Source organism: Alligator sinensis, unplaced genomic scaffold (genome assembly GCF_000455745.1).
Source record: "Alligator sinensis unplaced genomic scaffold, ASM45574v1 scaffold85_1, whole genome shotgun sequence".
Classification (NCBI taxonomy): Eukaryota; Metazoa; Chordata; order Crocodylia; family Alligatoridae; genus Alligator; species Alligator sinensis.
Genome location: NW_005841891.1, coordinates 171,172 through 184,409, shown reverse-complemented (window position 1 = coordinate 184,409; position 13,238 = coordinate 171,172). Strand labels below are relative to the sequence as shown.

Genomic DNA, 13,238 nt, shown 5'->3' with positions numbered 1-13,238 from the left:
GAGAGTTGCCTCAGGAGCCCCGAATCTCTTTCTTCCCCTTGATGTGGGGGTCTGTAGCAGACCCCTACCATCAAATCCCTTTCTCCTTGCCCCCCATGTAGCCTAACCCACAATCCTTCTACCTCCTCATCCTTGGATTCCGTCTTGATGAGGGTTGACGTATATTGCTCACTGACATAGAGCGCAACCCCTCCCCCTTTCTTCCCCACCCTGTCCTTTCTGTACAATCTATAGCCCTCGATATGTACTGCCCAGTCGTGGGATGAATCCCACCAGGTTTCCGTTAGACATTAGGGCTGGAAGGGACCTCGCAAAATCATCAGGTCCAGCCCCAAAGTGGTTCCCAAATTTTTTTTCCAGTGGTTCCCAAATTTTTTTGGAGCCAGTGAATCCATCAGTTTTCAAAAAATCTGCCTAAATATCATCATCTAATAAAGTGGGAAAAAGGTGGCCCTAGTGTCATATAAAGATTACCTACCAAAGCTTTGCAGGCTACCCAGGGTTCATGACTTGCACTCTGGTAATCACTGCCTTGTGTCATTCAAAAAAGTGGTGCCCACTTTTGTAGCCTGCCATCATAAAATTCAAGTCCTGGCTAAATTACACGACCATCCTAGACTGTTCTAAGCAACAGTATGCAAGCAACTACTTTTTATGTAAATCACTAAGTGTTACAATCTATGTACATATGCATATGCAGTCTCCACTACACTTTAGTAGGAGTGCCTCTCAAATATTTAAACACAGAAAAACAAATATGCTTTCATTTTCATCTAATAAGAGAAATACCTTAATTAGTTTGCAGGTTGTGTTTTAGAAAGAGGGGGATGTCATGCAAGTACATTTGGTTCCTGAAAATCATGTCTTAAGTTGAAATGTCATAATTTGAAACCAATTTTCCCATAGGAACAATGTTATAAGCAGGGGATTGGTTCCTGAACCAAGGCCTGATGCCCTATTTTCACCAAAAATAACCCAGAATTTTGTACTCAATCAATTATAGATGAGAAATATAGCTACATTAATGTATTTATATTGTAAACAGCAATCATATTGATTTGGAAGGACTTCTCTGAGGTGACTTTGCTGGACTTTTTGAAGGGTTCTTAGCTGGAGTCTTCTCAGGAGTCTTGGCTGCAGGTTTTTCTGGACTCTTATCTGCTTTCTTAAAGGGAGATGCACAACGCAGAGAACTCACTCGCTAGCGTGGCGTGGGATCAAGCGTCGTGAAGTCAAAACTGACGCCAGAAAGTTGAAACAGGGTGTCATTTTATAAACATCGACGCAACTCAAAACGTCTTAAGTCAAGGACTGCCTGTAACTGCACTTTGTTCAGAAAGTGGAAAGGTTCAAAATCCCTAGGGTTTATTTTTTATACCAGCAGGAGGTTGTCTTGGAACATTTCCTGTCTCAATAGCAAGTCTGAGCTAAATGTATTGAACAGCAGCAGGCCTATTGTTTAAAATTAAACAGAAAACTAGACCTAAACTGTCATGTAGCTTCCACTGCTGAAGCCATGATGATTTTGAATAAAAAAGTCTCTCTTTTATAGAAACAAATAAGTAAAAGGGTTTTTCAATACACCTCTCAGGAGGCATGCAACTAATCCTGTTCTCAATATTTTATAAGCATTAGCTCAAATGAGAAATTTCCTATTCTTAGTAAAACAAGAAATTTGGTTTTGGAAGGTGTCTCACTGGACAGCCTTTTTATGAGAGAAAAGAGGTCAAATGCAATCTGATGTTAGGCTTTGTAAAGTTATTTCAATTTATAATATCTATGACCGTTTCTGATCCACAGAAAAAGGTATGCTAATATAAGCTTAAAAGGATCACATCAAAATAAATGCATTGAGAAAGTAATGTTACAATTGACTGGGTTAGCAGCTAAGCATTGGGCAGGATACCACTAAAAACAAGCATTTTTGATGAGGATAGATTTCTTTCTAGTAGGATGGAAGATCATTAAAAATCGAGAGCAAGAAGAATGAGGGCAAGATCTTCAGATTGTATAGCTCTGCTGAAGTCAACGAAGTTGTCCAGAATCTGATCTCGAGTGACACAATGGTAGGAAAATCGCTAGTTTTGCTACTTATATTACTGAAATAAGAACACCTATAGAAACACTATAGGCAAATCTTACAAAGATAATATAAAGACTTCTAATAACTATAGGACAAAACGGCCAGTAGGAGAACATGATGTTGGAAGAACTGTGCTGTGGATGACAGACCTACAGTTGCACATTTTAATGAGCAATTGAGGCAATTTATTTCTGCGCAAATAATGGCAGTGTACCTCTGCGTGATGACTGTTCAAACTGATGGTTTTCCAAACTTATTTGCTTTAACACTTAAGCTAAGGGACCTTTGAAATAAACCAAATGCTATACTAACCTCTAGCATTTGAAGCTAAAAAAGAAAAAAAAGCTTCATATTATTAAAATTAACCTTTTTGTGCTCTCATTTGCCTTACTTTTCTTTTCTCACAATAAATAAAATATTGGCTTAATGCATCTCTGCAAATCAATGTTGACATATCACATTTTTCCTCTTCTAGAGCTTCCTCGTCTTAAAACTAGTTTCCAGAGATAATTCCACTTCCTTTTTTTTTTTTTTTTTTTTTAAAATAAGCTTCTTCACTAATGAATATTTTGAAAAGTTCCTCTGTGCAAGTTTAAGTACACCAGAGGAGTCTACTGAGAAACTAATGAAAGCCCAAATCCTATCCGGCTTTTAAGACCTCTAAACAGGCAGAAGATGGGGCAGGATGGCACCTTAGACACTAGCTGGTTCAGAGGCATGAGTTTTGTAGGTGCTTCATCATATATCTACAATAAAGTAGGTTGTTCCCTTAACCTCCCCTATTCCACCCCCCCCCCCAAAAAAAAACCAACTCCAAAAACGTATGCCTCTCTCAACCAGCTGAAGGTGACACCCTGCTCCGTCCTCTGCCTGACTTGAAACTAGAATGGCTAACCAGCTCTGTGCTAACTGGTTTTTAGGGGTTTTTTAGGTGTCTCAGTCTCTAAAAGTGTGATCCTATTTGTTTTCCATCCCTGGAAACTGTTACTCCATTTACCTTGCTAATGCCCCTTGACCTTAAATGCCCAAGTCAAAAACAGAAAAGAAAAGAAAAGCGGCCAACTCTTAAAAAAGCGTGCGTGAGTGGAGGAGTGCTCCATCTTTGGACCAGTAGCCTACTGCTTATGAGGCCCTGGGTTCTAGCTTCACCTCCACATTGTTATTTGAACCTCCATTCCCCCTCTCCCATCTCATACATTAGAAATACCCTAACCACTAGGAAAGACTAAGGGCATCTATCCCTTTCATTTAATCTGGACTACTATGTGGTAATAAATGCAAAATGGACTAGGCAAGAAGAAGAGCAAGTAAAAGGACTCTACACAAACAGCCAAGCAAGGAAGAGAGTCCCCTGGGTTCTACTCCTTGCTCCCAAAGCTAATTTTTTTACGGCAAAATGCATAAACAGCACTGAAAACAACAGGACTGGAAGATATCCTTTACTCTGCCTAACCCAGGGGTAGGCAAAATGCGACCCGTGGGTCAGATATGGCCTGCCAGGCCATTCTATACAGCCAGCGGGGCCCCTAAAAAATTTAGAAAATTAATATTATCTGCCGCTGGCTGCCGGTCATGCAGCCCTCAATGGCTTGCCGAAACTCAGTAAGTGGCTCTCTGCCCAAAATAATTGCCCACCCCTGGCCTAACCCATAGCCTAGTAGCTAGGACACCATCCTGGGTAGAGGGATGTAAGGGCTCATACCTTCTCAGGCTGAATGGGCCTAGAATTCAGGGATCCCACTTCCTAAGCAAGTACAGTAATTGCTACCCTATTAAGCAATAGTAGGTGGGTCCCTTCCCTCTTCTGGTAAGCATCTCCTCAGGTCAGCATAGGATCCCAAGATGATGGAGGAATATAATGTGCAGCCCTAAGTCATATATGTGCCTGAGGAACAAACATTCACACATTCTATCCTGCCTAATAGCTTTTCCTATTGGCTGCTTCAGGGCAAGTTTCCCCACAGTGCTTAGTCAGTGATTCACAAGCTGGTGGCTGCAGCACCCTGGGGGACTGCGAGATCCTTTTAGGGGTGCTGCACAATATTAAGATTCAGGTGTCTTTGCTATGTAGATGTAGTCCCACATCACCCAGCCACAGAAGCCCGGTAGTCCTGTGCCCCGTAGCAACTGGGGGGAGTAGTATCCCCCTCAGGATTTGTGCCACAGGAGCCACAGATTTACTCTGCGCCCTCCCTAGATATACTGTCTGGGCATGAACAGGGTACCAGGGACAGCCCCCAGAGAGCCTGCACCACAGGGCTGCTGCAGTTGACAGGCAGACTTGCCACACATGGGGTTCCTGCAGCTCAGTATCATATCTATGGAGGACAAGGAACAGAGCTGCACCTCCCATGGCAAAAATACCGAGGGGGTAGCCCCTCTCTGCTCCCCTCGTATACAGGGTGTTGGGCTGCCTGGCATCTATGGCTGAGTGCTGTGGGGCTGTGCCTGCACAGCACAGACGATTGGGAAAGAGGGGGAAAACACTATATTTGGTGCCCCTGATGCAGCCAGCACGCAGCAAACTTGCTCCTCAGCTCTAGTAACCTGTGCCCAAGGTACTATAGCAGCAGCCACAGAGTGCAGAGAGCTGGGGCAGGTAAGACCTCCCTCCCCCCACTCAACTCTCCAGTGGTCAACATGCTCTGCCCAGGACACTGCAGGGACTTGCTACGCCTCTGTCTGGAGGCGTGTACGATTCCCCACTGAGGGAACAAGAAATGTATGCGTCTCCCTAGGATCTGCCTCCAGAGGCCTGATATGTATTTTTTGGCCAAGCAGCTGTAGCCTTAGTGTCTAGTAGGTGGAAAACTATCGGGGCTCTTATTTCCAAGTACTGTATTAGCCACTTGAGAGTCTCCCCATAATGTGATACAGACACCCTCAATTAAGCTAATTACTGCACAACTTCTTTACCCAGTTGTTTTTCCATGATGAAAAATTATGAATCCCAAAGTAATTCTACCCACTTTTTGTCCTGAATGGTAGAAATCCAGTTCAAATATAGAATCTCTGGAAATAGATCCTAAGTAAAAAAAGCAAAATGTCAAATGGAAAAAAAAAAAAAAAAAAAAACTTATAAATTTTCTTCTCTTTTTTCCAAGCAACAATATGTTCCTGAGGAACTTCAACAGCTGCATTGTTCAGGTTGCATTAAATGTTCCATTTACACTGTTATTTAAATCCCTTCAATATAAACATTTTCAGAATGGCCTTATTTTATCGGGTACTCTTTACATACTCTAGGGCATTCCTTGAATATCAGAAAGGCTTTTAAATATTTTTTTCTTCAAACTTCCCTATTTTTCCAAGCCCAAAGGTCACAAGCTTAAAATTTTACAAGGAGTTCTGGACTACTGGAAAGACAACCATAATTTTGGGGAAAATATTGCAGCAAGATAGTCAACTCATTTCCCATGGAAGAAAGTTACTGGGAGAGTAGAGGTGAAGGCACCAAATCTTTGTGAGCTTCTGCTTCAAAACTTCCTCCATGGCTTTAACAGGACTGGTTCCCCTCCTCTCCTGCACCCTACCTTCCCCTTTTTTTTTTAAATCTTTCCCCAGTGTTACATTACTTATATTGACCTGGCTACTTCCTCATTTCTTAATAAAACTCTTTCAACCAGCTACTTAAATTAATTCTTCTCAGGTGTGTTTGATTTCTGCAGCAATAGACAAAGTTGACATATGCATTAAGACTAATCAGGCCAGATCTCCCATCTGATAGACCAGAGGCACCTGGTCAGATGGGGAATGTTTTTCTGTAACAGGGTGATCAAATCTGATCCTGCATGGCCTCCTCCTTCAAATACCTCTACCTCCAGGTCCTGTAACCCATTCCACAGAAGAGAAAAGTTTTCATTTACATCACAAAGGAATGGCATCATATAAAATTAGGGTTGAAAGGGACCTCAGGAGTCATCTAGTCCCACCCCCTGCTTAAAGCAGGACCATCCCCAACTAGATCACCCCAGCCAAAGCTTTGTCTAGCTGGGTCTTAAAAACCTCCAAGGATGGAGAGTCCACATCCTCTCTGGGTAACCTGTTCCAATGGTTTACTACCCTAAGCTTTAGTAAAGTTTTTCCTAATATGGAAACTCAACCTCCCTTGCTGCAACTTGAGATCATTGCTTCTTGTTTTGTCATTTGCCACCACTGAGAACAGTCCAGCTCCATCCTCTTTGGAATCCCCCTTCAGATACTTAAAGGCTGCTATCAAATCCCACCCCCCGCCATCTTCTCTTTTCTAAATAAGCCCAGTTCCTTCGACCTCTCCTCCCAAGTCACGTGCCCTGGCCCCTGAACCATTTTCGTTGCCCTCTGCTGGACTCTCTCCAACTTATCCACTTCCTTTCTGTAGTGGGGGGCCCAAAACTGGACACAGTACTCCAGATGTGTACTCACCAGAGCTGAATAGAGTGACATAATCTCCTTCCTTGATCTGCTGACAACACACCTACCAATTCAGTCCAGTATGCTGTTAGCCTTCTTGGCAAGTAGGACACACTGCTGACTCATATTCAGCTTATTGTCCACTGTAACCCCCAGGTCCTTTTCTGCAGAGCTGCTGCTCAGCCAGTCAGCCCCCAGCTTGTACCAGTTAAGTACATGGGACTTTGCACTTGCCTGGTTGAACCTCATGGGATTTCTTCTGGTCCAATCCTTCAATATGTCAAGGTCTCTCTCAATCCTTGCCCTACTCCCAACACATCTACTACTCCCCCCCTAGCTTGGTGTCATCTACAAACTTGCTGAGGGTGCACTCTATGCCATCTTCCAGGCCACTGATGAAGAAATTAAACACCCAGACCCAGGACCGACCCACTTGATACTGGATGCCAACCAGACATTGAGCCATCGATTACTACCCTCTGAACCAAATGATTCAACCAGTTTTCTATCCACCTTACAGGCCATTTATCCAACCCAACCTTCTTTAGCTTGCCTGTGAGATGTTATGGGAGATTGTATCAAAAACCTTGCTAAAAAGTCAAGGTATACCACATCCACTGGTCTCCCCTCATCCACAGATCCAGTCATCTTATCAATTGGTGGTCTCCTTGTGTTTGCTCACAGCTTAGCACAATGAAGCTCCAATCCTGACTGAGGTTTCTGTCAGGATGGCAACAGGAAGAAACTCCCTCTGCCCAATTTTCTGCTCTGTGTGGCACCTTGCATGTCTAGGAAAAGGGGAGGAGGGGTCACATGATATGCAAGAGAACAATAGTTCTTCACTTCATTGGAATTTAATTTTGCTGTCCCTGGCATCCACCACTCTTAAAATTCAATTATTTTAGAACCACTGGGCTAGAAGGCATCACCTGGTTAAAGTCCAGTCTCCAGTGGTCATCAGCAATGATGCAGTAGATATACAGTCCAAAGGAGTCCACAAGAATGGCAACTCTGGCGTCTCCCATACACCAAAGACACAGAGCACCTTCTTGTAACTTATAACAAAATTAGATATGAAACCCTACAATATATCACAGGACAAGAGACAGGCAGTGAGGATGCTACCAATACCAGGGGCCCCCAAGAGGGTGCTACCAATACCAGGGCCAGTGGCTGTGATTTAAAAATTTTCAGTCTTACAATGGAAATGAACTATAGATACAAGGGTAATTTTGGTTCCCTGGAAGCTAGTTTCAGTTGGTTCTCTATATGAAAAGTCCCATGAAACTGAATAGTCTGCAGTACGCAGCTTCTCACAAAGCCTCCTACAAGCCTCAAGTGCATGTTCAATCATGCATTGGCAACCCCTGGCACACGTGGCAGAGTGTGGCACGTGAAGGCTTTTTTCTTAGCACCTGAGCTTCAGGGTAGATGGCAGAGGAGCCGTGAGGGGCCTGATCCTTGGTGTGGCAGTGCAGTCCCGGCTCCTTCCCCACCATCTGCCCCAAGGCACACATGCACCTGCCACTGGCAGTGAGCTGGGCCAGGACTCCATGGATCCTGATGCAGTTGCACGCAGCCACCCAGCTGCCTGCGACAGCTGGCCTGGGCTCTGGGCAGGCACCTGCCACCTCGCAGCAGGAGGCAGGGAGGCTGCAAGCAGCTGCGCTGGGGTCTGTGGAGTCCTGGCTTGGCTCATTGCCAGCAGTGGGTACACATACACCTTGGGGTGGACGGTGGGGAAGGGGCCAGCACTGCGTTGCCACAAGGATAGGGCCCCTTGTAGTTCCCCTGCCATCTGCCCCTGGCATGCTAAAATCTTACAAGCTGAGGTTGTGTGTGTTTTTGGCACTCTGCCCAAAAACATTGCCAACCCCTGCTCTACATGTAAGGAGTATCCTGTGAGACAACACAAGGGAGCACTTTTACAGCACAACAGTAATTACGCACAACAGACAACCTCATAAAAAGCAGCTCTATCCACTCCTGCCAGTGTTTACAAATGAATCAACAAATATCAAGGCTAGCTATGCCAGGTGTTGACAATCTAAAAGAAATCAGCTCAGACTATATATTGTCATCCATTGGTAAGAAATCAGTGCAGTGACTAATATGGTCATGCCAGAACCAGATAAATGGCTCAGGGCAAAGGAAATTCTGAGGACTCAAGAAACTGCCAGTTATGCTGCCACTATTTTCTACAGAAAGAAGAGATCAGATGCAAGGAAAAGTCGGCCAGATTGGCAACACTGAAAACTGGCAACATCAGTAAAAGATTATTCTCTCTATGCCTGTTTGTGTTACAGATGTAAAACACTGATATACACAAACTTAATGCAGTGCACTTTAAAGAAGAGAGATGATGCAAGTGCTCTGTTAATGACAAAATCTGATCATATTTCTTAAAACTCTTCCTTAGTGCAAGTAAACTAGTATAGAGAAAAATGACAAAAAGCTGTCTTTTTAAATGGCCCTCAAAATTTACATATCGTCTCCAATGTGACAAGGATTAAAAAATTCAAGGTGGAAGGAAACAAGAAGTGTACAGAGAATGTTACAAAACATAAAGTACCAAACATGCAAAGGGGAAATTTAGATTTCTGGCTACTCCATTATAATTTTAAAGTATCAGCTTTGTTAGTAAATTGATTGTGATAGGATACAACAGTTAAAATTGCTGTAAATACTACTGAAGATTATTTTCTAAGGTTAATAGATGCTGCTCTTTTTTAAACAAGCTAGCGCATATATTTAGTTTGTACTAATAGTTACAGATTTGTAAATTAAGTTTGTAGAGTGCAATTGAATGTCTTCATATGGTACTACCTGACAAGCCTCTTCTTTCACTGTCTTTTTCAGCATCTGCAAATCTTCAATTAAAGGCCCATCTGTTTCCATTGCAACAGGACTGTTCAGCACACTGGTGTCACTATATACTGGGTACTAATAAAATGTAAAGCGTTAAAATAATAATTTTTAGCAACAAAACCTATACACTAGGTGCAATTCATATTATTTCCATGCTTGCTAATTTGAGCCTAGCTTCAGTATTATATGTTTTTAGTATTAGAAGTAATTATGTTCCCTGCATGGACTGAAAAATGAGAAAAAAATAAATCCAATTCTGGCAGAAACATATTTAAATGTTAAACGAGAGTAAAACAGAAAATGACACTTTGAACTTGCATAAATCTGAGTTTTAAAGTAGGAAGAAAAAAGAAAAAAAAAAATCTTATTTTGCCAGTGCTCAAGCTGTGCTATGCCAACAGCTTAATTTCACTATACTAGTACACTGTTAAATTAACAAAAAGCTGTAATGCATAGTGGTTTTACCTGCAGATACAAGCTTGTATTTGTAACAAAAACCACTCAGTAGTAAAAGATCAAATTCAACTTATGGCTGATTTAAAGAGTTTCATACTTTGATAAACTCTTCTTTTAATAACTATAAAATAGGAATGTATGGGGGACCTTTACTAACAAAAAGACCTGATGAATTAAACTTTACACAACCTCAACTTAAAATGTAGACTGCTAGTCTGCAAATATCCTGACAGTATATATTTTCATTTTAAAGCAGGTGAACCACTCAGACCCAAGAAAATGGTTTTATATATTTAAAAGCCATTGAGACCTTTTCCACAAATATTAAGTTACTGCATAGGTCAGTTATAAACACATATATATTCTTTCACATGTGACATGACAAAGCAGAAAAATGAACAAAATAAGTGGAAAAAAGATTAAGTATGCTATAAAGATACTATGTGTTTTTTTTTGTTTTTTTTTATAATTTATATAATATTCAGAGTTAGGGTTACCTCCCAATAAGAAATACCATTGAAGTTAAGTATATAAAAAAGGACAGTAAAGAGGTACAAATTCTGAAAGAAAATGTTCCCAATGCAAAACAAAGTGGTTAAGCACAAGCACACATTCCTTATGTAGATTTTTTTTTTTTTTTGTGGTCAAGGACAAAGCATTAAAAAAAACCAAACAAACTAATTTTAAATTTAACTAGTTGATTATGTACTCATTTTTTCATTCAAGTAGACTAAGCACAGTATCAGGTGCAGTGATTATGTTAAGTAGCTTTAAAAAGCTTGCATAATTATAAAGCATGACTTTTAAAGAACAGTAGCATAATTTCACATTTCAATTACTGTAATTATGTACCAATCAGATAAAAGTCACTCCAGTTCTTTAGCAATGCACAACTGCTTATCATTTGTGAGAAAAAACAAGTTTTTTCTGAACTAACATATACTGTTCATTAAATGAGCTTGTATGGTGCCATTTAAATAACAACAACAACAACAACACTTATACTAATAATATAAATACTACTAACACTAATAATAATAAGCCTTATTAGCAAAAGGTTAATAAGAAAGTTCCCATGGCAGTGATCCATGTAAATAAAGAGATCCATCAAAATAAAATGAATTTTGTTGCCAAAGTTGTAAGTATTTCTGTTTTCACAGAAATTCATGGGTTGTTTATAAAATTACAATATAGTAACCTCATTCAAGTGACTATTGCTAAAATGTCTCATTTATATTGCTAAGTGTTCTCAGAGTACCACTGAAATTTATTTTTCCAGAAATGGCACAGATAAAAAAAAAATCTTATTGAAATGGCTTTGGCTTAATAAAGCCCGCTGCAAGCTTTAACAGGAACAGACATTCACTTAGTTTTAAACTTGAAATTAGGATCGAGGATCCCAGAATGCAGCCATGGGACTATTCACCAGTTGAACCTAGCCAGAAGTGTTTTCTATTGCTATGAAAAATTTAAAACAGAAAGAAATGAAGCACCAAGCAGAAAGAGCAGTCAGGAACATGTAATATTATGTTGGTCCATTTGACATGGGAGAGTAAATAATCTGACCCTATCACTAAGGACATAGACCAGGAGTTATTTTTGGTAGAAATACTCCTAGTCTCAGTCTTATTTTAATTTACGTTTTCATTTGTTTACAAAAAGTTTCAAGAGACAGGAAACTTCTGTGTTTATGCAATTCTGAACAAATCACTTTTCAGACCACAATTATATAGGTACATCATACAAAAAAGAAAGGAACAGGTACTTCAACCTTGTTTGAAACCCTTATATTCAAAATAAGTACTTGCACAACAGAAAGGTTCCAAATTTTAAAAGCATTTTTATTGGAGAACTTACACATACAATATTAGTGAAATTATTTTATTTCCAGGGTTACTTGCATACCTGTTTTCCCCACTAACATTTAACAAAAACTAAAATGTTTTAACACGAACATGTTAATCTTTTCTAAATACCTGGGGATTTGATTTGGCTAGATTTTCTATTTTAACCCATGCTTCTTCTCGTTCCTTCAATTTTAGCTTCTCTCTGGAAAAAAAGGAAGTTAAAAAATAGCAATAGATTAGTTTACCCTATTCAAATAATAAAATTCATACAAATGTAAAGGAACTTTTATTAGAATAATGAATAGCTGACTATTACACATCTAAACAGGTTCCTACAAAGGCCAAAGTATAATTTAGTAATTAAAAAACAAAACAAAAAAAAACAAGTCAGTTTTTGCCCATGTACATATGAAAGCTATGCTGCACTGCTATGTGAGAATAAAGCTAAAAAAAGGGTTGCAAATTCAGGACAACATTAAAGAGAAACGAAACGGCTCAAGAAAACAATGACAAGCAGACTATCCTTATTGCTGCTTAGCTTTTTTGATTGTTTAATGGTTTTATGTTGCTAAAAGTAGCACAATTACAACAGAAAAATCACATTGCTGGGAAGATTTAGTCAGAGATGATCCTACCTAGAGCAGGAGGCTGGACTAAATGACCTTATGAGGTCCCTTTCAGCCCTACTTTCCTACAATCTTCTGCATTTAAACTGGTATACACTCTAAAGTGCATGGTAATGTGTCCAATTATGTAAAAAATAAGCAAATAAAAAAAAACTATTTCCAAATTGGATACCTCATCAGTACTGGAGAAATGGAGAAAAGCAAATTCACATGAAAAATATTCTAAACTCTTATTTAAATTTGTCTTAATTAGAGTAAACTAAACATTAATATGACACTTACTTCAGCTTTTCTGCTTTAAATTGTTGTGTGCAGTCATCGAACAGTTTTTGGTTCATCTCCATGAAGAGTTTCAGAGCATTGTATATCAAGCCATGTATTGTCCTATAAGTAAAACTTCGGGTTGAAACTCAGAGTACTTTAAACTTTGAAATCTATTGTTCTGGTCAACAGTAGCCAATAGCCTACATAACTGGAAAATTACATTATTTTAGAATAAGTGAAAACAAAACTAGTTAATGGAAGTTTCAGTTTAGCTACAGTATGGCTAACACACACACTAAATAAATAAATCCTTTGAACACATTTTTATTACTCTACAGCAGTATTTGCCATTTAATAATGGAAAATTTTCTTCAGAAATTTTAAAACTCTCCTTTATGTAGCATTGTGTGTTAATAAGGTTTTGTGAAGTTTAAGAATTGATATTTTGATTAAATATCATTAAACAAAATAAGATGGCAATAAAGATATCAACAAAAAATGTATATTATCAACCAATTCTAGAAATATTCCTATTCTGTAGGGGGGATTAGACTGAAATAATTTATCTTTAAAAGTATAGTCAACTAACACAATGTTGAAAAATACAAAATACTGAATCACAATTTTAATGGGGCCCTTTAAAATTGTTTTCTTGAACACAGATTGGAGAAAGCATGAAAATGAAGTAAAAGAAATCTTCAC

The 13,238-nt window shown here is 39.5% G+C and overlaps 1 protein-coding gene across 4 annotated transcripts in view; it reads right to left on the bottom strand.

The window, feature by feature from the left end:
* Positions 1 to 13,238, bottom strand: part of PPP2R5C (protein phosphatase 2 regulatory subunit B'gamma) — a 143,141-nt gene that overhangs the window by 8,321 nt on the left and 121,582 nt on the right. For all 4 annotated transcript variants that reach the window (XM_006018016.3, XM_025197154.1, XM_006018014.3 and 1 more), the window contains 3 exons: positions 12,555 to 12,656; positions 11,776 to 11,848; positions 9,302 to 9,418 (listed from right to left, as the gene is read on the bottom strand). In XM_006018016.3, the coding sequence (XP_006018078.1) occupies positions 9,302 to 9,418; positions 11,776 to 11,848; positions 12,555 to 12,656 (292 nt within the window). The remainder of the gene's footprint in view (positions 1 to 9,301; positions 9,419 to 11,775; positions 11,849 to 12,554; positions 12,657 to 13,238) is intronic.